Source organism: Pseudophryne corroboree, chromosome 11 (genome assembly GCF_028390025.1).
Source record: "Pseudophryne corroboree isolate aPseCor3 chromosome 11, aPseCor3.hap2, whole genome shotgun sequence".
In the NCBI taxonomy this organism is placed as follows: Eukaryota; Metazoa; Chordata; class Amphibia; order Anura; family Myobatrachidae; genus Pseudophryne; species Pseudophryne corroboree.
In genome coordinates, this window is record NC_086454.1 from 102,179,846 (window position 1) to 102,206,798 (window position 26,953).

The 26,953-nt window shown below is 45.6% G+C and overlaps 1 protein-coding gene across 1 annotated transcript in view; it reads left to right on the top strand.

Moving 5' to 3' along the window:
* LOC134968989 (cathepsin D-like) overlaps nucleotides 1-20,396 on the top strand; it is a 39,466-nt gene extending 19,070 nt beyond the window's left edge. The window contains exons 5-9 of the mRNA XM_063944684.1: nucleotides 5,864-6,063; nucleotides 6,856-6,978; nucleotides 8,539-8,683; nucleotides 16,074-16,172; nucleotides 16,509-20,396. Coding sequence (XP_063800754.1) covers nucleotides 5,864-6,063; nucleotides 6,856-6,978; nucleotides 8,539-8,683; nucleotides 16,074-16,172; nucleotides 16,509-16,670 — 729 coding nt within the window. The 3' untranslated portion in view covers nucleotides 16,671-20,396. The remainder of the gene's footprint in view (nucleotides 1-5,863; nucleotides 6,064-6,855; nucleotides 6,979-8,538; nucleotides 8,684-16,073; nucleotides 16,173-16,508) is intronic.
* The last annotated feature ends 6,557 nt before the right edge of the window (nucleotides 20,397-26,953 follow it).

Here is a 26,953-nt window from a genome sequence, read left to right on the forward strand (position 1 = left end):
TCTTACCATATTTTTCCTTTCTTAAAACAATTATACATTACTGTATTTATATTAATTAAAGGTGTGCTTGAAAGTCACTTCTCATTAATAACAAATCTTATGGGTCTAATTTTCCGCATTTCATCACATGTGAATGATTTAATATACAGGTAGGGCTTCTGCGTTAAACACCACAGCATTTTAGTGTAGTTTGGAGCCCAAATGAGACAAATATATCTGTATTAAAATACACATTACTGGGCACAGATAATTGGTTTATATTCAATACATTTTACCATTTATCACATATATATATATATATATATATATATATATATATATATGTAGAAAGTCCAGCACTCTCATCAGAGTATCCAACGGTGGGGTGCACTACACAGGTTAATCCCCTACTCAGGGTGATTCCAGTATATAGACAAAGTCCAAAGAAATAGGCACTCTCCAAGTCAGTTTTAAAGTTTGCTCCGAACATTTTTATGCCATACTCACAGTACCAATAAATGCAAGGCTTCACAGGGTTTGCATACAGACATTGTGCAACGTTTCGGTTAACATATAACCTTTGTCAAGCTTTCCAACATTATAAGCCAACAGCAGTAGCAGCAAAGCAGAGTTAATGCAGCGGAATTAACATACCTGTTCCACAAGAGCCTCTTAAATACTAGTGATGAGCGGATTCGGTTTTACTCGGTTTTACTCGGTTCTCAAAACCGAATCTTATTGGCTATCCAAAACACGTGACATCAGTGAGCCAATAAGATTCGGTTTTGAGAACCGAGTAAAACCGAGTAAAACCGAATCCGCTCATCACTATTAAATACCCCCTGCATGTGTATGCCGCGCGGCCATGGCGTGCGTTCCATTCACACAGACGAGCGCACCACACGGCGGATATCTGCGGGAGCGCGTCACTTCCCCTTCCGCTCACCAATCACTACAGCCGCCTGTGGAACGCATATGCGTCCCACCGCCCGTCCAAACCTTCCGGATATCAATAATGTGTAAATGAGTGTGGAACGCACATGCGCTCCACACACCGGGGTGCATACAATACCAATTAGTAATTTACTATTATGTATTAGGAAGGAAAGTATATTAAACAAATTTTCTTTAATACACGCAGGTGAACATTAAGAGGCTACTTGTATTATAGCAAAAAGCTATAAAGACATCATCATTGCGTAATCTAAATACAGTATACATAAGACAGACATACATGCAAAACACATATAATAAAGTTAGAAAATATGTATATATATGAGGAAATTAATTAAAAACAAATGTGGTGGAGCCAATCATACTGGTTTAACCCAGGAAATTTTTCAACACTAACTGCTCATTCAGACCCCTAGGGGCAATTGTGTCCAACCTAAAGATCCACTCGGCCTCTCGTTTATGCAATTCTAAGACCCGATCACCACCTCTTATTGATGGCGGTATCCAATCAATGATTCTGCACCGGAGGGTCGGTATTTGGTGCCCTAGTTCCATCCAGTGTCTTGCCACAGGTTTATCCGAACTACCCGTCTCAATTGCCTGGCGGATCGTGCTCCTGTGGTTGGCCATTCGATCTCTAAAGTGCCTTTTCGTAAGGCCTACATAAGCCAGCCCACACGGGCAAGTAATCAGATAGATAACATGGTCCATCAGGCAGTGCAAGCGATGTTTTATTGGAATTTGCACACCACTATGTGGATGTGGAAAAGTTGGTCCCGAGATCATGGACCTACAGGTTGTGCAGTCCAGGCACTTAAAGCAACCTTTTTTAGTAGATCTTAACCAAGTGCCACCCTTATCTTTTGTCGGGTTCATCAATGGTCTCATTAGGTGTTGCTTCAAGTTTGCTCCACGACGATACTCTAGCATCGGTTGTCGATCTGTTAATCTTTTGAGATTGGAATCAGATGCAATAATATTCCAGTTGTGCCTAAAAGCATCTTTCACAACTTTAGCCTTATCATCATATCTACTTGCGTAGATCATCCGATTATTGTTCTTTTGTCTTGCCTTTACCGTGGGCTTGGCAACCTTCCGGCGTGCTTTAGCAAGACAGCTCTCAATCGTTCTGTGTGCATAACCCCGCTCTTTTAGACGTGCCTTAACTTCAAGGATTTGTTGTTCTGCCAAACACTGGTCGGTATTTATCCTTAGGACACGTATAAACTGTGAGATCGGTAAGTTCATCTTTAGACTTGGAGAGTGATGGCTAGTGGCGTACAGTAAGGAATTTCTGTCCGTATCTTTCCTAAACAGTGTTGAACCTAGGCCGTTATCACACTTATATATCGTGACATCCAAAAAATCAAGCTTCATTTTATCACATTTTGCTGTAAATTTAACTGGTGTATCAAGCTCAATAAGTGCCCCCACCTTCTGCTGGAACTCAGAAAATTTGTTTAATATACTTTCCTTCCTAATACATAATAGTAAATTACTAATTGGTATTGTATGTACCCCGGTGTGTGGAGCGCATGTGCGTTCCACACTCATTTATACATTATTGATATCCGGAAGGTTTGGACGGGCGGTGGAACGCATATGCGTTCCACAGCCGGCTGTAGTGATCGGTGAGCGGAAGCGGAAGTGACGCTCTCCCGCGGAAATCCGCCGTGTGGAGCGCTCGTCTGTGTGAATGGAATGCACGCCGTGGCCGCGCGGCATACACATGCAGGGGGTATTTAAGAGGCTCTTGTGGAACAAGTATGTTAATTCCACTGCATTAACTCTGCTTTGCTGCTACTGCTGTTGGCTTATGATGTTGGAAAGCTTGACAAAGGTTATATGTTAACCGAAACGTTGCACAATGTCTGTATGCAAACCCTGTGAAGCCTTGCATTTATTGGTACTGTGAGTATGGTATAAAAATGTTCTGAGCAAACTTTAAAAGTGACTTGGAGAGCGCCTATTTCTTTGGACTTTGTCTATATATATATATATATATATATGGGATCCGGTCTGAAGATCGACAGTGTCTAGGTCGACAATGTTTAGGTCGACCACTATAGGTCGACAGTCACTAGGTCGACATGGATGGAAAGTCGACAGGGTTTCTAGGTCGACATATGCTAGGTCGACAGGTCTAAAGGTCGACATGAGTTTTTCAAATTTTTTTCTTTTTTTGAATTTTTTCATACTTAACGATCCACGTGGACTACGATTGGAACGGTAAAGTGTGCCGAGCGAAGCGGCAGCGGAGCGAAGGCACCATGCCCGAAGCATGGCGAGCGAAGCGAGCCATGCGAGGGGACGCGGTGCACTAATTTGGGATCCCGGTCACTCTACGAAGAAAACGACACAAAAAAAAAAAATCCTCATGTCGACCTTTAGACCTGTCAACCTAGCACATGTCGACCTAGAAACCCTGTCGACCTTCCATCCATGTCGACCTAGTGACTGTCGACTTATAGTGGTCGACCTAAACATTGTCGACCTAGACACTGTCGATTTGATGAACCACACCCATATATATATAAAATACAAATACAAGAATCAATATGCCGCTCTTATTCAACACTCTGGGGTGTCCGATTATTAAACAAAGCTTTATAGTATTAAAAAATTATTATTATTATTGTATAATGAGCTCTCTTGGTATTAATTTATATTACTATAATAGCTTTTTTTTAAAATGTCTGTAAATGGGGTAACCGAGTACTGATGCCTATAATGTGGGATGTCTGTAGCCACAGAACTCCAGTATAATCAGTTATGTTAGTGCCAACTTAAAAATAGGTTTAATTTATTTTGGGCCACCTTATATTCTCTGCACATATATGCAAATGAGCTGTGCATATTTATGTCCTAATGTTAAAGTAATATTACTTGTTAAGTGTTCCAAATAGGATTGGTGTAGAGAGCAGATGCACTGTGTGGAACTAGATAGCGCTTAGGGGCAGTGCCGTAACTAGGCATTTTAGCGCTGTGTGCAAGAAACGACAGTGGCGCCCCCCCCCACCATGTAAGATTGGGGTAGTGCGCGCCACAGGCGCGCAAAAAATTTCTAGGGGCGTGGCTTCACTGGGAAGGGGCGTGCCACAAAATAATAGCAATTCATACTACGGTGCACAGTAGTCTACATTATTCAAATTACGCTGCACAGTAGCGCCACTACACCAGGTAGAGCCCCTTTTATACATTACAGCAGACAGTGTCCCCCTTTTTACACATTGCGGCAGCCAGTCCCCCTTTTTACACATTGCGGCAGCCAGTCCCCCTTTTTACACATTGCGGCAGCCAGTCTCCCTTTTTACACATTGCGGCAGCCAGGACCCCTTATTACACATTGCGGCAGCCAGGCCCCCTTTTTACACATTGTGGCAGATAGACCCTTTTTACACATTGCGGCAGCCAATCCCCCTTTTTACACATTGCGGCAGATAGACCCTTTTTACACATTGCGGCAGCCAGTCCCCCTTTTTACACATTACAGCAGCCAATCTCCCTTTTAACACATTGCGGCAGCCAAGACCCCTTTTTACACATTGCGGCAGCCAGGCCCCCTTTTTACACATTGCGGCAGCCAGGCCCCCTTTTTACACATTGCGGCAGCCAGTCCCATTTTACACATTGCGGCAGCCAGTCCCATTTTTTACACATTGCGGCAACCAGTCCCATTTTACACATTGCGGCAGCCAGTCCCATTTTACACATTGCGGCAGCCAGTCCCATTTTTTACACATTGCGGCAGCCAGTCCCATTTTACACATTGCGGCAGCCAGTCCCATTTTTTACACATTGCGGCAGCCAGTCCCATTTTACACATTGCGGCAGCCAGTCCCATTTTTTACACATTGCGGCAACCAGTCCCATTTTACACATTGCGGCAGCCAGTCCCATTTTACACATTGCGGCAGCCAGTCCCATTTTTTACACATTGCGGCAGCCAGTCCCATTTTACACATTGCGGCAGCCAGTCCCATTTTTTACACATTGTGGCAGCCAGTCCCATTTTTTACACATTGCGGCAGCCAGTCCCATTTTACATATTGCGGCAGCCAGTCCCATTTTACACATTGCGGCAGCCAGTCCCATTTTTTATACATTGCGGCAGCCAGTCCCATTTTTTACACATTGCGGCAGCCAGTCCCATTTTGCATATTGCGGCAGCCAGTCCCATTTTTTACACATTGCGGCAGGCGGTGTCCGAGAGAGAGAAAGAGAGAGAGAGAGGGGGGTATACTTACCTTCTCCCCGCTGACAGGCTCCTCGTGCAGCTCCCTCGGTGCAGGCAGTGAGGTGAGAAGAAGGAGGAGGGAGGGGGAGCAGGGAGCCGCAGCAGCGCTATGTTATTGGTAGTAAGCGCCGCTGCAACATCCCCCTCTCCTTCCGTATTGGCTGCTGGGCAGCCAATACGGAAGGAGAGGGGGATGCTGCAGCGGCGCTTACTACCAATAACATAGCGCTGCTGCGGCTCCCTGCTCCCCCTCCCTCCTCCTCCGCTGCCCGGCGCTGGCTGATGTCTTCTATCTTCACAGCGCGGCGCACGGCGCAGAGACTTAGAGGCGGCATGTAATGAGTCAATTTGACTCATTACATGCCGCTGGCCGTGCGCCCTCAGGGCAACTGCGCTGTGTGCCAAGCCCACTTGGCACACACGTAGTTACGGCCCTGCTTAGGGGTGTGTTTGTTTACTAAGCCTTGGATTGAGAAAAAAGTGGACGGAGTTAAAGTACTAGCCAATCAGCTCCTAACTGTAATTTTTTTGCAAACACAGCCTGTAACAAGGCAGGTAGGAGCTGATTGGCTGGTAATTTATCTTTGTCCACTTTATCTCCATACAAGGCTTAGCAAATAGATCCCTTAATTGCTAATGTAAGTTTAACATTGTCATTGACTCTGTCTCACTCTCCCATAATCCTCTCCTCAGATTGGTAACCTGGCTGTGAAAGGGCAGCTATTTGGGGAGGCTATCAAGCAGCCCGGTGTTACCTTTATAGCAGCCAAGTTTGATGGCATTTTGGGAATGGCGTACCCTCGCATCTCTGTGGATGGCGTCCCCCCTGTTTTTGACAACATCATGCAGCAGGCATTGGTAGAGAAAAATATATTCTCCTTCTACCTCAACAGGTGAGAAATGTGCCCATCATAGACATGCCCTATTGCCGACTGCAAATTGAATGGAGGTCTGTGATTGGCTTTAGCCTCCCTTAGCACAACAAGGGGCTCGCTCATTGCCTTCTCTAGTCGGTTTTCAGGATAAGTGAAAGGGTAAAGATACATTGATAGAGAGATACTGACGGTCACCGGAAATAATGCCAATTGGCAAAATAAGAGAAAGAAAACAGAAGCACTGTATTCAGTTAAAAGATTCATAACTATAAAAATCATAATATCCACATTTATGTATAAGTGAAAGAAGAACTGCATAGGGGCATAGACACAGCTTCACCCAACATCACGCGTTTCTAGCTGAATTAGCCTGTTATCAGGAGCTCTTCTAAAGTAGTCACAGGGAAGTCACCATCTTATCGCCTTTTGTATAACGGTCATGTCACTCTAATTCAGTGTCTTATCTAGTTCCTCATCCACTATAATGTCAGTGAGAATATCATGGCTTTCTAGTTACTGCAGCGTGTGACTGAGTAGAGCACCTCTGTTTCCTATGTCCAGTGTATTCTCTCACTCAAGATTTCTCCTTTTGATTTTGACTATATAATCTAAATCGCAAGGAAAGTTAGTGCAAATTGCAAGGTGTTAGCCACCTTGTGTTCCCGATTCGATCCCGATGCGCACAAGCATTGTGTGTTTCTAAGTCATAAACCTTATGGTAATGAGACCCCGCTCTTATGCTTCGTACATACAGTATGAGACTATCCCAGATCGCGGCTGAATTCATATAACTTTTAATTATTTCTCTAGGAACCCAGAATCCCAGCCCGGTGGCGAGCTATTACTGGGAGGCACCGATCCCAAGTATTACACAGGGGACTTTAACTATGTGAATATCACCCGCAAAGCATACTGGGAAGTTCACATGGACCAGTAAGTAGTATGGAAAGGAGGTAATTCTATATACTCCTATCTTGTTTTTTTTCTTCCTTTGTGTATCAGTGTATTTTTACTTTGCGTGTTGCTCTGGGGTCCTGCATGCATCTGGAAGAGTGGTAGATTTCTTTAACTGAGACAGAGTAGAAGATCTTACCTCCATCTCTTGAAGCAGTTCCCACGCCCATATCTAGTTGGGAGCCATCATAGTAGTAGAGGGATTGTCCTCTAAAAGGGAGCCAAGACCTCAATCCCTTTGGAAATCTGTGGAATGATTTTCAAAAAATTACTATTTTCCAGCTTGGAACTCAAGCCGCATCGCAAAGAAGAATGGATGAAACATGCAGTGAGAATTACCCAAACACACTCACAGCTATAATTTCAGATACACATTATTCTACCAAGCATTTAAATAAAGGGTGAAGGGTGTTAAATCATCAATTCTTATTAATTTAATTAATTAATCTTTTTTTTTTCTTTATCTTTTATTTTTTTTATTAAAGAGCTTCACCATTTTTTATTTGTTGTAACAAAAGAGTTTAGTGTCAATCAGTGGTAAGACTTCTGGAATAAAAGGGGTGATTACTCTTTATAGCCACTGTACATACAATGGGGGTAATTCCAAGTTGATCGCAGCAGGATTTTTGTTAGCAATTGGGCAAAACCATGTGCACTGCAGGGGAGGCAGATATAACATGTGCAGAGAGAGTTAGATTTGGGTGTGGTGTGTTCAATCTGCAATCTAATTTGCAGTGTAAAAATAAAGCAGCCAGTATTTACCCTGCACAGAAATAAAATAACCCACCCAAATCTAACTCTTTCTGCACATGTTATATCTGCCTCCCCTACAGTGCACATGGTTTTGCCCAATTGCTATCAAAAATCCTGCTGCGATCAACTCGGAATTACCCCCAGTATAAGATGGAGAATTCCTGCACTATTCCCTGCTTGTAATTGCATGTATGTGTCATCTCTAGTTTTTCACAGGCCTATGGTGGTCATTCCGAGTTGTTCGCTCGCTAGCAGTTTTTAGCAGCCGTGCAAACGCTATGCCACCTCCCACTGGGAGTGTATTTTAGCTTAGCAGAAGTGCGAGCGAAAGGATCGCAGAGCGGCTACAAAATTATTTTGTGCAGTTTCAGAGTAGCTTCAGACCTACTCAGCGCTTGCGATCATTTCAGACTATTCAGGTCCTGTTTTGACGTCATGAACACGCCCTGAGTTCGCCCAGCCACGCCTGTGTTTTTCCGAACATTCCCTGAAAACGGTTAGTTGACACCCAGAAACGCCCTCTTCCTGTCAATCATTCTGCGGCCAGCAGTGCGACTGAAAAGCTTCGCTAGACCTTGTGTGAAACGACATCATTCGTTGTAATAGTACGATGCGCGTGCGCATTGCGCCGCATACGCATGTGCAGAAGTGCCCATTTTTTGCCTGATCGCTGCGCAGCGACCGAAAACAGCTAGTGATCAACTCGGAATGACCCCCTATGACTCTAGTCTTGTTACAGTAAATAAAGTCAGTTATAGTGTCCTGGTGTTCTACCTCCCCCTGCAGGCTGGGTGTGGGAGACCAACTCACACTGTGCAAAGGCGGCTGTGCAGCCATTGTAGATACTGGAACCTCACTGATCACCGGCCCAAAGGAAGAAGTGACTGCGCTGCAGAAAGCTATTGGAGCCATCCCACTGACTCAGGGAGAGGTGAGAGTATTACACATCAGAACATATTCACCATAGTAACCTTTTGTGAACAAATCTGCATTCCAGAGCTTTGTAAATCTGACTGCTTAGCAGCCCCCATAGAAGCCTATGGAAGCTTACATCTTGCAGGGATACCCCGAAAACAACTGTATTTGGAGAATTTCTCACAGTTTCACTTAAATAAATATATCCCATGGTTTGCTGGGGTCTGGGACTCCAGGTCGACAACAAAAAGGTCGACACACCTTAGGTCGACATGGACAAAAGGTCGACATGGAAAAAGGTCGACATGAGTTTTTTATGTTTCTCTGACGTCCTAGTGGATGCTGGGAACTCCGTAAGGACCATGGGGATAGCGGCTCCGCAGGAGACTGGGCACATCTAAAGAAAGCTTTAGGACTATCTGGTGTGCACTGGCTCCTCCCCCTATGACCCTCCTCCAATCCTCAGTTAGATTTTTGTGCCCGACCGAGCAGGGTGCAATCTAGGAGCTCTCCTGAGCTTCTTAGAAAAAGTTAGTTTTAGGTTTTTTATTTTCAGTGAGACCTGCTGGCAACAGGCTCACTGCATCGAGGGACTAAGGGGAGAAGAAGCGAACCTGCCTGCTTGCAGCCAGCTTGGGCTTCTTAGGCTACTGGACACCATTAGCTCCAGAGGGACCGAACACAGGCCCAGCCTCGGAGTCCAGTCCCAGAGCCGCGCCGCCGGCCCCCTTACAGAGCCAGAAGCAAGAAGAGGTCCGGAAAATCGTCGGCAGAAGACATCAGTCTTCACCAAGGTAGCGCACAGCACTGCAGCTGTGCGCCATTGCTCCTCATGCACACCACACACTCCGGTCACTGAGGGTGCAGGGCGCTGGGGGGGGCGCCCTGAGCAGCAATATAAACACCTTGGCTGGCAAAAATACATCACATATAACCCCCAGGGCTATATGGATGTATATTAACCCCTGCCAGATTCCATAAAAATGCGGGAGAAAAGTCCGCGAAAAAGGGGCGGAGCCTATCTCCTCAGCACACTGGCGCCATTTTTCCCTCACAGCTCTGTTGGAGGGAAGCTCCCTGGCTCTCCCCTGCAGTTAATACACTACAGAAAGGGTTAAAAAGAGAGGGGGGGGGGCACAATTTAGGGCGCAGTATACAACATATAGGCAGCTATAAGGGAAAACACTTTTTTATAGGTGCTATCCCTGTGATCTATAGCGCCCTGGTGTGTGCTGGCATACTCTCCCTCTGTCTCCCCAAAGGGCTTTGTGGGGTCCTGTCCTCTATCAGAGCATTCCCTGTGTGTGTGCTGTGTGTCGGTACGGCTGTGTCGACAGGTATGTGGAGGATAATGAGGTGGAGGCGGAGCGAATGCCTGTAAATATGTTGTCACCCCCTGCGGGGTCGACACCGGTGTGGTTGAACTTATGGAAGGATCAACGTGAAAGTGTCAACTCCTTACATAAAAGGCCGACGACACGGAACAGCCGGCTACTCAGCTTGTGCCTGTTCCAGCGTCTCAAATGTCATGGGGGGCTCTAAAATCGCCCGCTACCTCAGATAACAGACACAGATGTCGACACGGATACTGACTCCAGTGTTGACATCGATGAGACTGGTGTACCCTCCAAATAGGTCCACCCGTTACAGGATTGAGACAATGAAAAATGTATTACACATTTATGATTATACCACATAAAAGGGTATTGTGTTTGGTGAGAGAAAACTATTAGTAGTTTTTCCTGCATCTGAGAAACTAAATGAGGTGTGTGAGGAAGAGTGGTCTTCCCCCGGTAAGAAATTGATATTTTCTACAACGGTTATTGGCAGCGTACCCTTTCCCGCCAGAGGATAGGTCACGCGGGGAAACACCCCATAGGGTAGATACAGCGCTTACACGCTTATCAGAAAAGGTGGCACTACCGTCTTCAGGTACGGCCGCCCTGAAGGAACCTGCTGATAGAAAGCAGGAGGTTACCCTATAAGATATGGTCACGCACTAGGGCATTATATTGCGACCAGCCGTTGCTTCGGCATGGATGGGCAGTGCTCCCGCTGCGTGGTCAGTTTCCCTGTCGGAAAATAACTATGGATAGGGACAATATTTTGCTGAATATAGAGCATATAAAAGACGTGGTCTTATACATGCGTGATGCACAGAGGGATATTTGCCGGCTGGCATCAAAAATAAGCGCTAGGTCCATTGCCGCCAGACGGGGGTTATGGACTTGGCAATGGTCAGGCGATGCCGACTCGAATCGGCACATGGAAGTTGCCCTATAAGGGGGTAAAACTGTTTGGGGATAGTTTTTCAGACCTCGTTTCCACAGCTACTGCTGGGAAATTAATTTATTTTTTTGCCACAGGCTACCCCACAACAAAAGAAAGCACCGTATCATCAAGTACAGTCCTTTCGGCCCCAGAAAAACAAGTGGGCTAGAGGCTCATCCTTTCTGCCGAGAGGCAAAGGTAGAGGGAAAAAAGCTGCAACACACAGCTAGTTCCCAAGAGCAGAAGTCCTCCCTGCGTCCGGTAGGTCCACAGCATGGTGCTGGGGCTGCTCAGGCGGACCCGGGTACGGTGGGGGCCCGTCTCAGATATTTCAGCGGACAGTGGGCTCTCTCACATAGATCCCTGGGTCCTTCAAGTAGTATCTCAGGAATACAGGCTGGAGTTCGAGACGTTCTTCCCCCCGCCGTTTCCTAAAATCTGCCTTACCGGCACCTCCCTCTGCCAGGGAGACGGTGTTGGTGGATATTCAACACTATAATCACAACAAGTGATTGTCAAGGTGCCCCTCCTTCAGCAAGGAAGGGGTTACTATTCCACAGTGGTTGTGGTACCGCAACGGTTCGGTGAGACCCATCTTGAAATTAAAACACTTGAACTTTTATATCAGAAGATTCAAGTTCAAGATGGAATCGCTCAGGGCGCTTATTACGAGCCTGGACGAGGGGGATTACAGGGTCTCCCTGGACATCAAGGATGCGTACCTGCATGTCCCCATCCCCCCCCCCCCCCCCTCACCAGGAGTACCTCAGATATGTGGTACAGTACTGTCACTATCAGTTCCAGACGCGGCCGTTGGAGTTGTCCACGGCACCGAAGGTCTTTACCTAGGTAATGGCTGAAGTGATGATACTCCTTCACAAGAAGGAAGTTTTTATTATCCCGTACTTGGACGATCTCCTGATAAAGGCGAGGTCCAAAGAACAGTTGGTAGTGGGGGTAGCACTCTCTCGGGAAGTGCTACAACAGCACGACTGGATTCTCAATATTCCAAAGTCACAGCTGGTCCCGACGACACGTCTTCTGTTCCTGGGAATGTTTCTGAACGCAGACCAGAAAAGAGTGTTTCTTCCAGTGGAAAAAGCCGAGGAGTTGTCATCTCTAGTCAGAGACATCCTAAAACCAGGACAGGTGTCGGTACATCAAAGTGGGACCTGTGGGACTAATGGTCCGGGTCCCATGTACAGATACAACAGCGGATAACCCTGTCAGCAAGAAACAGGGTGTCGCTGCTGTGGTGGCTGCAGAGGGCTCATCTACTAGTGGGCCGCAGATTCGGAATACAGGACTGGGTCCTGGTGACCACGGATGCCAGCCTTCGGGGCTGGGGTGCAGTCACACAGGGAAGAAATTTCCAAGGAGATTTCGCTTCACATAAATATTCTGCAGCTAAGGGCCATTTACAATGCCCTAAGACAAGCAAGGCCCCTGCTTCAGAACCAGCCGGTACTGATCCAATCAGACGACATCACGGCGGTCGCCCATGTACACAGACAGGGCGGCACAAGAAGCAGGATGGCGATGGCAGAAGCCACAAGGATTCTCCGATGGGCGACCTACACCCAGGAGAATGGGGACTTCATCCAGAAGTTTTCCAAATGCGGGTAAACCGTTGGGAATGACCACGGGTGGACATGATGGCGTCCCGCCTCAACAAGAAGTTGAAAAGATATTGCGCCAGGTCAAGGGACCCTCAGGCGATCGCTGGGGACGCTCTAGTGACACCGTGGGTGTACCAGTCGGTTTATGTGTCTCCTCCTCTACCTCTCATACCCAAGGTACTGAGAATAATAAGAAGGCGAGGAGTGAAAACCATACTCGGGGTTCCGGATTGGCCATGAAGAGCTTGGTACCCGGAACTTCAAGAGATGCTGGCAGAGGACCCTTGGCCTCTGCCGCTCAGACAAGACCTGCTGCAGCAGGGACCCTGTCTGTTCCAAGACTTACCGCGGCTGCGTTTGACGGCATGGCGGTAGAACACCGGATCCTAAAGGAAAAGGGTATTCCAAAGGAAGTCATCCCTACCCTGATCATAGCCAGGAAGGATGTCACCGCAAGACATTATCGCCGCGTTTGGCGAAAATTTGTTGCTTGGTGGGAGGCCATGAAGGCCCCGACAGAGGAATTTCAACTATGTCGATTCCTGCACTTCCTGCAAGCAGGGGTGACGTTTGGGCCTCAAATTGGGGTCCATCAATGTCCAGATTTCGGCTCTGTCGATTTTCTTCCAGAAAAAACTGGCTTCACTGCCTGAAGTTCAGACTTTGGTTAAAGGAGTACTACATATTCAGCCTCCTTTTGTGCCTCCTGTGGCACTTTTTGGATCTCAACGTGGTGTTGGATTTCCTAATGTCACATTGGTTGAGCCACTTAAAACCATGGAGCTAAAGTATCTCGAGTGGAAAGTGGTCATGCTGTTGGCCTTGGCCTTGGCCAGGCGTGTGTCAGAATTGGCGGCTTTGTCATGTAAAAGGCCTTATCTGATTTTCTGTATGGATAGGGCAGAGTTGAGGACTCGTCCTCAGTTTCTCCCGAAGGTGGTCTCAGGTTTTCACTTGAACCAACCTTTTGTGGTGCCTGCGGCTACTGGGGACTTGGAGGATTCCAAGTTGCTGGACGTAGTCAGAGCCCTGTAAATTTTATTTTTCCAGGACGGCTGGAGTCAGGAAGACTGACTCGCTGTTTATCCTGATGGCACCCAACAAACTGGGTGCTCCTGCTTCTAGGCAGTCTATTGCGCACTGGTTTTGTAGCACTATTCAGCTGGCACATTCTGCGGTAGGATTACCGCAGCCTAAATCAATAAAAGCCCATTCCACAAGGACGGTGGGCTCATCTTGGGCGGCTGCCCGAGGGGTCTCGGCTTTACAACTTTGCCGAGCAGCTACTTGGTCAGGGGCAAACACGTTTGCAAAATTCTACGAATTGATACCCTGGCTGAGGAGGACCTGGAGTTCTCTCATTCGGTGCTGCAGAGTCATCCGCACTCTCCCGCCCGTTTGGGAGCTTTGGTATAATCCCCATGGTCCTTACGGAGTTCCCAGCATCCACTAGGACGTCAGAGAAAATAAGAATTTACTTACCGATAATTCTATTTCTCGTAGTCCGTAGTGGATGCTGGGCGCCCATCCCAAGTGCGGATTGTCTGCAATACTTGTACATAGTTATTGTTAACTAATCGGGTTCTTGTTGTGTGCCATCTATTCAGAGGCTCCTCTGTTATCATGCTGTTAACTGGGTTTCATATCACAAGTTGTACGGTGTGATTGGTGTGGCTGGTATGAGTCTTACCCGGGATTCAAAATCCTTCCTTATTGTGTACGCTCGTCCGGGCACAGTATCCTAACTGAGGCTTGGAGGAGGGTCATAGGGGGAGGAGCCAGTGCACACCAGATAGTCCTAAAGCTTTCTTTAGATGTGCCCAGTCTCCTGCGGAGCCGCTATCCCCATGGTCCTTACGGAGTTCCCAGCATCCACTACGGACTACGAGAAATAGAATTATCGGTAAGTAAATTCTTATTTTTTTTGGTGTCGTTTTCTTCGTAGAGTGACCGGGAACCCCAATTAGTGCACCGCGTCCCCTCGCATGGCTCGCTTCGCTCGCCATGCTCCGGGCATGGTGCCTTCGCTCCGCTTGGCACAGATTACCGTTCCAATCGTAGTCCACGTGGATCGTTAAGTATGAAAAGGTTCCAAAAAAGAAAAAAAATTGTGAAAAACTCATGTCGACCTTTTTCCATGCCGACCTTGTTCCTGTCGACCTTTTGTCCATGTTGACCTAAGGTGTGTCGACCAATTGGCGTCGACCTAAGGTGTGTCGACCTTTTTGTTGTTGACCTGGAGTCCGGATACCGGTTTGCTGGTCAGTTGGGTTGTAGCATGTTAGGTTGACAGTTATGATGTTGACATGCACAATGTCAACATGAGAATGGCGTCATGGACGAAATGTCAGAATAGACCATGTTACCATTCATTATGACAGAATGTCACCTAACGTCCCTGGTGGGCGTGATGTCATTTACCTGGTCCCAATGGCGGCTGTGTCTCCAGCGCTGTCTTCCGGATCTTGGCGGTCATGTGACAAGTAGTTCCAGCACAGAGGTCTGACTAGCGCCGTTCCGGTGAGTATTTTCCCTCTATTCCAAAAGCCTAACCCTAACTCTCCCCGCATCACCTAAACTTAACCGCCGGCATTCTGAGGATGTCAACCTGGTACCTGCTGACCTGCTCAGCCATACCAACATTCTGGTGTCGATATTATGAATGGTGACAATGTATATATCCTTTTACACACCGGTACAGATTGTTTGTGATTCCCACTACAGGCCAAGGATATGCAAAAAAAAAAAATGGTCTAAAGTAATAAGTATTATCACATTTTTTAGATAAAATATGCCCCAAAGGCTTTCCACCGTTTGCTTGAATTCCTACGGGTATTTCATATTTTGGACCTGTCTACCCACATGTTTCCTCAGAAGGAATCCTGTGAGCGCAAAAACTTTAATGAAAGTGTTTTAGGGTCTGGTTCGGCGGAGGACGCCATAGTGGCCACAGGCGATATGCAAATGCTGCAGGGGGCTTCTTGTGTAAATAGACACCTCGCGATGGCATCTGAGATCTGCTGCTGCATCTGTGGATACAGTATCGGAATTGCGTTACCGCCTGACATCTGAGTAAGCCTTAGGCTACTCAGGATGTCCAGTGATTTCACGCTGCTGGGGCCAGTGAAGCTGAATCCGCGGATATAGCCATTGGTTTTGGCACGCCCAGAAAATGGGGCCAACACGCCCCCCCCCCCCCCGTTTTCCGGAAAAAGCTAATTGTTGCTGACCCCAAAACCTAGCATCATGTCAAACATGCAGTAGTGTTTGTGGCACTGCGAGCGACATCGCAGCCCCAGACAAGTACACTGCGGATCCTGTACATGCACAGATCTCAAAACAGCAGAGTTGTGCATTACTATTGAACTAACGCACATCTCTGAATTCTATCATAAATGTAAATAAAGACTCCTAGTTATCAGATGTTAACGCATGTTGGAATGGGCAGTGGTACTCTGTAAACATTGCCTGTAACATGTGACAGCCTCTAACAAGTCTGCTTATTGTCTTTTGCAGTACATGGTACCGTGTGATAAAGTCCCCTCATTGCCTGTCATCTCTTTGACACTTGGAGGCCGAGGATACACCCTGACTGGGGAACAGTACATACTGAAGGTGAGGGAGTGAGGCTGGAATATTTAGCACTGTAACTGGGTGTCTGATATCTGAATGGGGGTAGGGATAGTAATGGCTACAGCCTGACTGGAAAATACGTGAACTACATATAGGCAAGTTTCCCTATATGACAGGACTACTTTAGATGCTGCTTTGTACCATTTGGTTATTCTATGGTAATCAGGTATGGAAATGTTTACATCTCTATATGTAAATATGACAGATTAGCCTTTCTTACCAGATCACGTATACTTTATGTATGTTGTCACTGAGCGATGAGAGTAGGTTACAGTATGTGGCACAGATTATAATTTAATTTCTGTCATTTACCCACAGGTGACACAGGGGAGCCAAAACATCTGTGTAAGTGGCTTCATGGGTCTTGACATTCCTCCTCCAGCCGGACCTCTCTGGATATTGGGCGATGTCTTCATTGGACAATATTATACAGTCTTTGACCGGGCTAACGATCGAGTAGGGTTTGCCAAAGCCAAGTGATGAGACAGTCATGTACAATCACCGCTTGTTCTTCCCAGGAACTTAATGCAATTATATCCCTTACAGATTGACATGTAACCGCTGAGCACTGTGCCAGTGGCATCATCCATCTTATGCCATTGGTTCCAGAGTGTTAAACGTTCTTGTTGTCCAGTCAGTAGGCACTGAACAGCTGAAACCTATCAAGATTCAGTGCCTGTTATTAGTAATTTATTTTATCGCATGGTAGAATAAATAATGATCAATAAATTAAGACAACATGCCGCAATCTCAAGTGTGGCCGTGGAGCAGAACAATCTTAAGTACTGTAGGTCATTTTCAGTTTTCAGTAACTTGGATTGTCCTGCTTGCAGTGTAGTCCAGCAATCCTCAGGTTTAACTACTAAATTTCAGATTAATGCAAAGGGATAGATTGTGTGAGAAATTTTCACAGTGCACAACATACTGTAAATCCGTTAACATGTGACAATCTTGTATGAACTGTGCCACCCCAAAAAAAAATATCTATAGTTATGGAAATCAGATGAGTGCAAGAACACTTCACTGGTGACAAGACCTCCAGTAACCTTGCTACAGATCTGCCTGTATGTGGCCAGTTTGTTCGCTATTTTAAAAACAATCATACAGAATGATGTACATTATTAGTTTAAAGCCACGTTCAAACATTTTCGCTATTGTAAGCCACAGAAAACAATCTGGAACATCCTGATTGTTGGCAAAGCCCCAAACTACTGTGACAAGTACGAGAAACAATTAGGTTTTGTTCAGCAGTAAACAATGACGGCCATATTCCTGGGCTGTATCTACTGTACCTTTTAACATGACCTACTTCCCGTGACACACAGTGTTTCAACAAATATCACACAACTGGAGAGTGAAGCTCCTTTATATTGGCTGTGCTAATCTGCTACATAACACTATTAAATAGGTCAGGATCTAAGACTGTGTATTTCATGCAATCTCTGCCTTGTAAGACTGAACCCCACTGTTTTAAATTGAGTAATGTTTATAGAATTTTACAGAATATACCCAAACAATAAAATAATATAGTTGAAACAGATTAAATGTGGCACAAATGCGACATACTGTACAGTAAGTAATATCATAGGGCAGTGTACAAAAATGAAGGACGTAATCCCGAAAATAGGATATACATAGTACCCCACCTCTTATAAATATAACATAGCAAGACCCCAAAGGCGCCATTTGGGTTTACACAGCTGGAGGCGATAGAGAAGTACAAGAGACAAATAACATATAAAAAAAAGCAAAAAAACAAAATACTCCACCACCGCAAATCCGAAATGTACTAACTGCATACCAAGCAATATAAAATACCAAAATATAAAGCACCCACATCTGCCCGAACAACAGAACTACACAATTACCCCCGATACAAACCTCCCTGTAACCCCCCATCCTGTATGATCAATATACAACCCCTAAGAACCCGCAACCTGGAGAAAGGTAATAAAGCTACATACAGTATATGATGAGGGCAATCGACTAATGACCCAAAGTTAGTGTAGACCCAGCTCTCCCACGCATATGAAAATGGAGTTATCATATAACAAATGATGAATATGATATGAACACGTGTATAGCACACATGATATACAATTTCACATAATTAGAATTAGCATCCCAAACAGAAAGGCATACTGACAGGCTTCATAACTTTAGTCCGGCCAAGCCTCAGACCCCTGAAAGGATAAAATAACGAAGCAGTCCCTTCCCAACTCACTCGACGACAAAGAGGAGAGTACATAGCTTACTGAAATTACAACTCCCGTAGTCCCAGCAGAACCAATAGGATTGGAGACTGGACTATAGCAGCATCAAAATAACCAGGAACAAGGTAGTTAACAAACTCACAGACATGGGGAAAGATAAATCCAAGAAATAATCAGGCATCGAAACTGTGAGGACTGCAGATTCAGAAATCGGATATACTTCCAACCCAACCTCTTCACGAGATTTCCAAGGGATGTAACATGGAGAAGGATATCCACCTGCATTTCCCCAATATTATTGAGAAACCTCTGAGTAGAGGCATTAATAACTAGGAGGATTTGTTGCAGAGAGCTAACCATATTAAAACGTATCACCGAAGCTGCCAAGCCAACAGGAGAAAGTGTTACTTGAAGGAGTCCAGCCACCAGATCTCACCAGCAGGCAAACATCAGGCAGAAGATGTGCAGATAAAGTACCAGGAGAGAGTGCCAGTTGCAGTAAGCATCCATCACTGAAGCACAGAGAACAGCCAGCAGCGTAATCCACAGCCCAAGGAGCATAGGAGCAGCAGGAGGATCTGAATGACTGCTGGGGAGGACTACAGCTGCAAGATGGCGACGGTCCATGCCTACCACATCCCAGACACCACAACAGATGGACAGGAGCTGCGATGGAAGCAACCAGGAGTCAGAATGGAGCCCACAGATAAGTGCCACACCAGGGGGCAGCCACGGGAGCCAGAGAGACAGCCAGCTGCTAGTGCATCCAGGATACAGAAAAGGATGGTCGGGAACCAGACTGAGAAAACCAAGTGCCGGCAGCACTGCAATGCAGTCTTTGGAGCCGAGGGAGAAACCAGAGGCTGAGACAGCAGGGACCTTCGGCTAGCAGGTAAGGATACCTCAGGGAGGCATGAGGGGGAATTCCACCAGTGTGCTAGATTAAAAGTGGAAACTCCAAACAAACAGAAGATATATCCAGGATTTTCATGGGAGAGCTAGCAAGATGCTTCCTACCCCATGTTACTCCAGGCCATGCCCCCAAGAGTGAGCCCCTTTTATTTATGTTATAGAGCAGGTAAGATTACGTGGGACTGGAGTAAGTACAAATGGTAATAATCGGGTATATGGTTATTGTTTCGTGGTTTTAGGAATACAGAAATCACAACCACTGATGTAGTTTTAGCATTCATAATTGCATAAAGGACTTGAAGATATCACAAAGGTATAATCATTGTCATTTTTGTGTAGTTACTTGTGTTTTAAGAGCACACGGTACATGTATATCGATACTTCCAAGTTTTCCAATAATTATGCTACAATTGTTGTCAAAATCAACTCTTTTACACTGGATTATTGTGAGATGACCGAACCAGCACAACCTATAAATTGTCCATGTGGCTTCCTCACAGATGAGACAGCCATTTTGTGGCTTGAGCCTTCAATTGACTAAAATGTAGGCACATAACTGAGGCATGGGTGATGTCACTGGTTCTTAGTAAAATCATAGGCTACATTTTTCTCAATATTAACTGAGCCCACAAAATGGCTGCTACCACTGTGTATAGACAATATGTACACTTTAAAGGCATATCATTACTTAATGTATTATTCTTTGCTAACCTAGTAAATAGGTAAGCTAGGTTAGAACAAGCTAATGCTTGTTGTCATAAAATATATTTTGCTAATTTATAAGTGAGGGCCAGAAGTTATATTACATTGTGAATAGTAGTGTGATACTAACTGAAAATCCTTTGATAATAATATACAGTTAGTGATACACCTGTATGTAAGGAGCACTGATTTGAATAACCATTCTCGGCTGTGTCCTTTAACGTCTGAGGCCAACCACGTCATAGGTGCCTTGTATTTATTGTGATTACCAGTCCTGCTCAAAGGCAATTACAATCAAAGTCCATGACTGTTACATGGAGATCAAATAATATATTCATGTATTCAAATGTCAAGCAATAAAGAACAAATGTTCCAGTTATGTCAGCTTTCTGTCTGTATCTTCCTTACCGCTGTAATTGGAGCAATGGAAGGAAAGTCACCATCTGCTTCCGTGTGTTCTTTTACTGTATAAATAATTGTGAATAATATTTACAGACAATGGGGTGACGTTACCAAGCATTAGGTTGTTAAACCCAGCACTTCCGATCATGTGTATGTCGAATATTTAAAAGGGTAATGTTTTTATTAGCCGTGTTTTGCTACTAAAAGCATTGCCCTTTTCAATTTTGGGCCTAAACACGATCAGAAGTGCCTGGTTGCCTCATAAATAAACCTCTTAGGGCAGTATTCAATTGATGTCAGATCCTTTCAGACGCAAAGGATCCAACAGTTCAGTATTCAATTTGAGGCCAAATACGACAGGTTTTGGACGTTTTCGACAATGTCAATCCGACTTTTTATAAAGTCAGATTGAGATTGTAGAAAACGGGACTAAAACTTGCCGGATTTGGCCGCAGATCTGACAAAACATGTGGATCTGCGGCTAATCCGGCGATCCACATGTTTCTCGATAAATCGGAATTGCCGACAAGTGGGAAAAACGGCAGCCCCATTGAATAGGTCTAATCATGATTCAACCTAAAAAAGTCGGAAACTGCCGTCTTTCCGACTAGACAGCAATTCCGACTTCGGGGGTCATTCCGAGTTGATCGCTCGCTAGCTATTTTTTGCAGCGCTGTGAACAGATAGTCGCCGCCTATATGGGAGTGTATGTTTGCTTTGCAAGTGTGCGATCGCATGTGCAGCCAAGCACTACAAAAAAGTTTTGTGCAGTTTCTGAGTAGCTCAGAACTTACTCAGCCGCTGCGATCACTTCAACCTGTCTGAGGCTGGAATTGACGTCAGACACCCGCCCTGCAAACGCTTGGACAACCACTCCCAGAAAATGGTCAGTTGACACCCACATACGCCTTCTTCCTGTCAATCTCCTTGCGATCAGCTGTGCAATTGGAATCTTCGTAAAATCCATCGCTCAGCAACGATCCACTTTTACCCGTACGATGCGCCTGTGCATTGCGGTGCTTACGCGTGTGCGCAGTTCTGGCCTGATCGCAGCGCAGCGAAAAATCATAGCGTGAGATCAGGTCGGAATGACCCCCTTCAATTGAATACTGCTATTAGACACTTAGGGGGGTATTCAATTGTTTGAAAAGTCAGTTGGGTGTCTGTTTTCTCCTATCTAATAGACAGGAAAAACCAGACACCTAACCGACTTTTCAAACAATTGAATTCCACCCTAATGTTATAAATAGGGATTACATTCTCTTCATTTCTGTATATCTGTAAAATGTATGGAAATAAGTATCTCTTAAGCTGGGTACACACCTATACAATCGTCAAGCCGTTCATTTGTTATCGAGAGAACAGCAATTGGATTGTATAGGGGTGTATGTCCTGATGCAGGAGCACTAGACGAGAAACGGCTTAAAATGCTCCACACTGTTCGGCTCTTGATTGGTCAAATTTTATGGGCCATTTAATATTCAACCAACCGGACGGGGCAAGATTGGACCAAAACTGCAGTGTGTACACACGGTCGATCGATCTTCTGACCATTCTTGCGATTCTCCTCCTGCAGCAGTACCACCTCTACGGGCGTTGCCTGGCTACGTACTCTCATGTCCATCACTGCACGAAATACAGACATGTTCTTTTTAAATATTTGCCCTTTTTTTGTTAAACATCCATATATTTGTCCTAACCGGCTAAAAAAATATTATACATTTATTATTTGTCACTTAGTAAACTATGGCATGTTTTTACATGTACTTTAGCTACACCTTGTATGTACTCTTATATTATAACATTTAGTGAGATATGCCCATACATAGCATATATACAGTATATATAGTCAATAGTCACTTTATAAAAAAGATGTAGAAAAAGATGTAAACTTAGTTCGTATATTGCCATAGAAGTCGACGTTTCAATACTACAACAGGATCTTTCTCAAGACAGGCATAAATGTCGATCAGAGTAATTTCAAATAAATCCATAATGTAAATATGATAACAGAATGGATGATTCAATTATGAATGTATACACACACAGTAGTCCAGAGACTGTCAGTATCCATATAATGCTGAATGCAACAGGTCAAATATTGTTTCCTCAATCAGTCCAAAACTAATGGAGAGGGACATCTCATGGTCAAAGCATTCCATACTGAATATCCAAAGAGAAGTGCAAGCACTCACCACTTACCAAGCAATCATAGATTTATTGGACCTTACAGGTGCATCTCTATCAGGGATTTAGCAGAGATTACAGCAGCATGTCGACGTTTCGGCTCCAAATGAGCCTTTGTCAAGACAGACAAACTCACAACAGGTCTTCACCCAGCAGCCCATATTACACAATGACCCATAGACCACCTTGATAGCAAACACACGTCAAACGCCCCTCCCACCCACTTAAACACAGGAAGTGGAACAAACTCGTGGTAAACCGCATGTAGAGAATATAATCTACATGGATTAGAATTAGACAAAAGTAATTACACATAGGCAAACAGTTTGAAAACCCCATACAACTCTCAAAGTGTCAAATAAGCAACCAAAGCCTGGCTGCGGCATTACCGCGAAGCCGGAAGTGACATGCGTTCCACCACCAGTGGAATGCACACACGTGACCGGAAGTGCGTCAAACAACTATATGAGCGACATATACCACTATACGGTTAACCACTTGCCTGGCATGGTCGCATCAGATGCGACCATACCAGCAAGTGTCTTATCTGACCTGGTCGCACAGGATGCGACCAGTCAGATAAACATTGTTAGCAGCGGCAGGGAAGAGAAACTTCCCTCCGCTGCTGTTGTCAGAGGGACCAGAAGGTCCCTCTGCCTCCCTGCACCCTCCCCTCAGTGTTGCCGTGCTGCCGATCACTGCTGATCGGTCAGCACGGCAGAACCCCCCACCCAGCGGCTGCAGACAATAGCAACCGCTGGGAAAGTGTAAACCTACCAGCCCCCCCCCCCCCCTTCCTCCCCCAAGCCCCCCCTGTGTACCTGGTAGCTATCTTGGGTGTGAAAATTAATGTTGCAATGTTACCGATCTTCCTGACAGATGTTTAAGGAAAATTAAAAAAAAATTTTAATGCAAAAAAAGGTTGTTGTTTTTTTTTGTTTGTTTTTTTAACTAAATTCATTTTGGATAGGGTTAAATTCATGTTCTTCACCTAATTCACGCATAAAAAAAATGACAATTTCTGAGCGTTTTTTTGGGGGAAAACCATCAGTTAAGTGGTTAAATGACGACACCTGCCTTCAAAGTCTCACAGGTGAATTGCAAGAATATACGCTGCAGTAGAACAGAATACATGAATGCTTGGTTCAATAAAGCTGTATTATGCAAAGATACCAACAGAAGCCTATCACAGGTAACGTGAAGGTGCAATGACAGGGTTAAATGCTGTGGGTGGTATTCAATATGCCGGCTGTTGGGATCCCGGCGCTCAGTATACTGGCGCCGGAATCCCAGCACCCGGCATTCCGACAACTATTCTCCCTCTTGGGGGTCCACGACCCCCCTGGAGGGAGAATAAATAGCGCGGCGTGCGTAGCGTGCCACCTTGCCCGCAGCGAGCACGCAAGGGGCTCATTTGCGCTCGCCCAGCTGTCGGTATGCCGGCAGTTGGGATCCCGGCCGCCGGCATACCATACTATACCCAAATGCTGTAGCAGGTTAAATTCACCAGTAGACAGAATATTGCAGCATAAGTATCAGTCTCTGCAGGATATAATGCTAGAGAAAGTGAAACTTCACATGCAGGCATTAGGTTGTAGTATAGATATCAGTCTTTGCAGAGCTTTAATGCAAAACAGGTTACCTTCACCTATAAGCTATAGCATTGCAGTATACGTCACAGTCTTTGCAGGGCAGGCAAGATACAAAGCAAAGGCAGGTATTCAGGATTCAAGGTGGATAGAGCTAAGATATTCAGGATTCAAGCTGGATAAATACGAGGTTCTCAGGACACGGCTTGGACTAGGTAACAAGACAAGGACTAGACGTGCACTATAACTGGCCCAGAGGTTCGACTGCCTTTTAACACAGACAAAGGTCAATCAGTGCAGCTCACATGACCAGCCCCTAAACATAATAATATTCTGCAGCTGGGAAGCTGCACGGGATTGGTATGAAACGCCGGCGAACGGGATACCGACATCGGCAACCTGCCCACCAGAAAGCCGGCAGCAGGTCAAGCGCATCTAAGCACCCTTGTGGGCTTGCTTGCTCTCGCCACGCTGCGGGCACAGTGGCTCGTTTCGCTCGCCACAGGTTATACGTATTCTCCCTCTATGGGTATTGTGTACACCCACAGAGAGAAAATCACCTACCTTGCCGGTATTCCAGCTGCGGGACTGTACTCCTGTCGGGATTGCGATCGCCGGAACCTCGACGGAAGGTATGTTAACTGCATACCAGCTGCACATATGAGAGCCTTACAACTGCTGCCATCAGTATACTGGCATCCCAGGTCTCCTACATGAGAGGTGAGAACAGCAGCACCTCTGGCAGCACAGAGGTACTGCAACCATAAACATAGTTGCATGACATATAGGCAAAAAGGAATTGCACATTACAGGAATACAACCACAAAATATTATTACCAGTTATTATTATTTATTACCAGTTATTTTATACAGCACACACATATTCCGCAGCGCTTTACAGAGAATATTTGCTCATTCACTTCAGTCCCTGCCCCAGTGGAGCTTACATTCTATATACCCTATCACATGTACAAGCACACACATTCACACTAGGGTTAATTTTGTTGGGTCCAATTAACCTACCAGTATATTTTTGATTGTGGGAGGAAACCGGAGTACCTGGAGGAAACCCACGCAAGTATGGGGAGAATATACAAACTCCACACAGTTAGGGCCATGATGGGAATCACACAGATGACTTCAGTGCTGTGAGGCAGTAATGCTAAACATTACACCATCCATATCAAGTAAAGCCTACCCAACCCTGTAAAAAGAATGAATACTGTAGCCTATAAGCAGGGCCGGTGCAAGGTTTCTCGGCACCCTAGGCAAAACTTCTGCCTTCTGCCCCTTCCCCCTACCCACCCTTCAGATGAAAGGCATGCTGCTCTCACCCCCACCCCCCTACTCTGTTAAATGTCTGCTGTTCTATCCCCCCAAACATCTGTGTGCATGCTGCTGCTCATTCCCCCAGACTGTGTGCATGCCTGCTCCTTATCTCCTCCCCCCCACCCCCTCACCACACCGCTGCTCTCACCCTCTTTCCTTATCAATGCAGAGAATGCATTGTGCAGCCACCTTACCTGCAGGCTGCAGTGCAGAGTTGGAACTGAGTAGTCTGTGAAAGAGACTGGAATGAAGAGCAGTGCTGCATGCCACCCCCAGCCAGGACTCCAGGAGCTGTCAAAGTTACTGCCTGTGCCGGGTGGAGGTGGAGCTAGAGGCGGCAATACGGGAGCTTAGCAGTCACGGCTACTGTAAGATACGCATTCTGGGGGATTGCAGTGGCTGTGAAAGGAAGGACTATGCTACCTTTTTTAGGCAGCTGTAGCAGGCCGCCCCCTCAGGTCCTGGTGCCCCTAGGCAGCTGCCTAGAGCTGCCTAGTGGAAGATCCGGCCCTGCCTATAAGGCTATAATCAGCAAACATATAGTGGTATATACTCCCATGCCCACAATACATCACATGTTAACATCCTGGTCTGTTTCCATGTGATGTATTGCTGGCATGGAACTATATGAGCGACATAAACCGCTATACAGATGTAGCCACGCCCATCGTGGCTACATCAGCCGTTTATGGGCACTCCTGGTGCGTCTGCACAGAGCTGCGTCTATTGTCACCCCCATTCATTAAAATGGGGCACGTGCACGTCTAAGGTGCACATACCTTAGACGGACACGTGGTTGCGGCAAACCAGGCACAAATGCGCCTAGATGTAGCCATGATGGGCGTGGCTACATCCGTACATAAACAGAAATTGCACAGTACTGGTATACAAGAGAAGCTTGTGAAAGGTAGGATCATCCATACGCAGGAAATTCCTAAAGTCCTCAGGGTTGTTCTCACAGATCTCCTGCACTAATGGCATATGTGAGAAAGTGTCTCGCCTCAGAAGCCAATCCTTGGTCCAGCAACTACAATTCTTGTTCCTCTTTTTCTATCTAATAGCTTGTAGTGCTGTCACCATAGCAGCAACAATACAAGCACGAGCCTTTCTTCTCTTCAAACTCATGATTGGAACAGAAAACGAACCACTAGAAGTAGAAAACGACAAAGGGATTTTCTTTTGTTTTGTATGCTCATTAATCACGCCCTTTCCCTGCCCATTATGGTAATTCTGTTTACATCTGCCATGACTGTAGCCTGAATTAGGACAGTGTGTATGGTTGTACAATCATTTTCTTTCGATAGCTTGAACGGAAGGGAATCGGACGTTGCAAGTAAAATTGTATAGGTGTGTGCGACGTATTGACTGTATTTTGGGGACATCTGATCGGGAGTTAGGTTGATCGAACTATTGCATCGAAAGATTGATT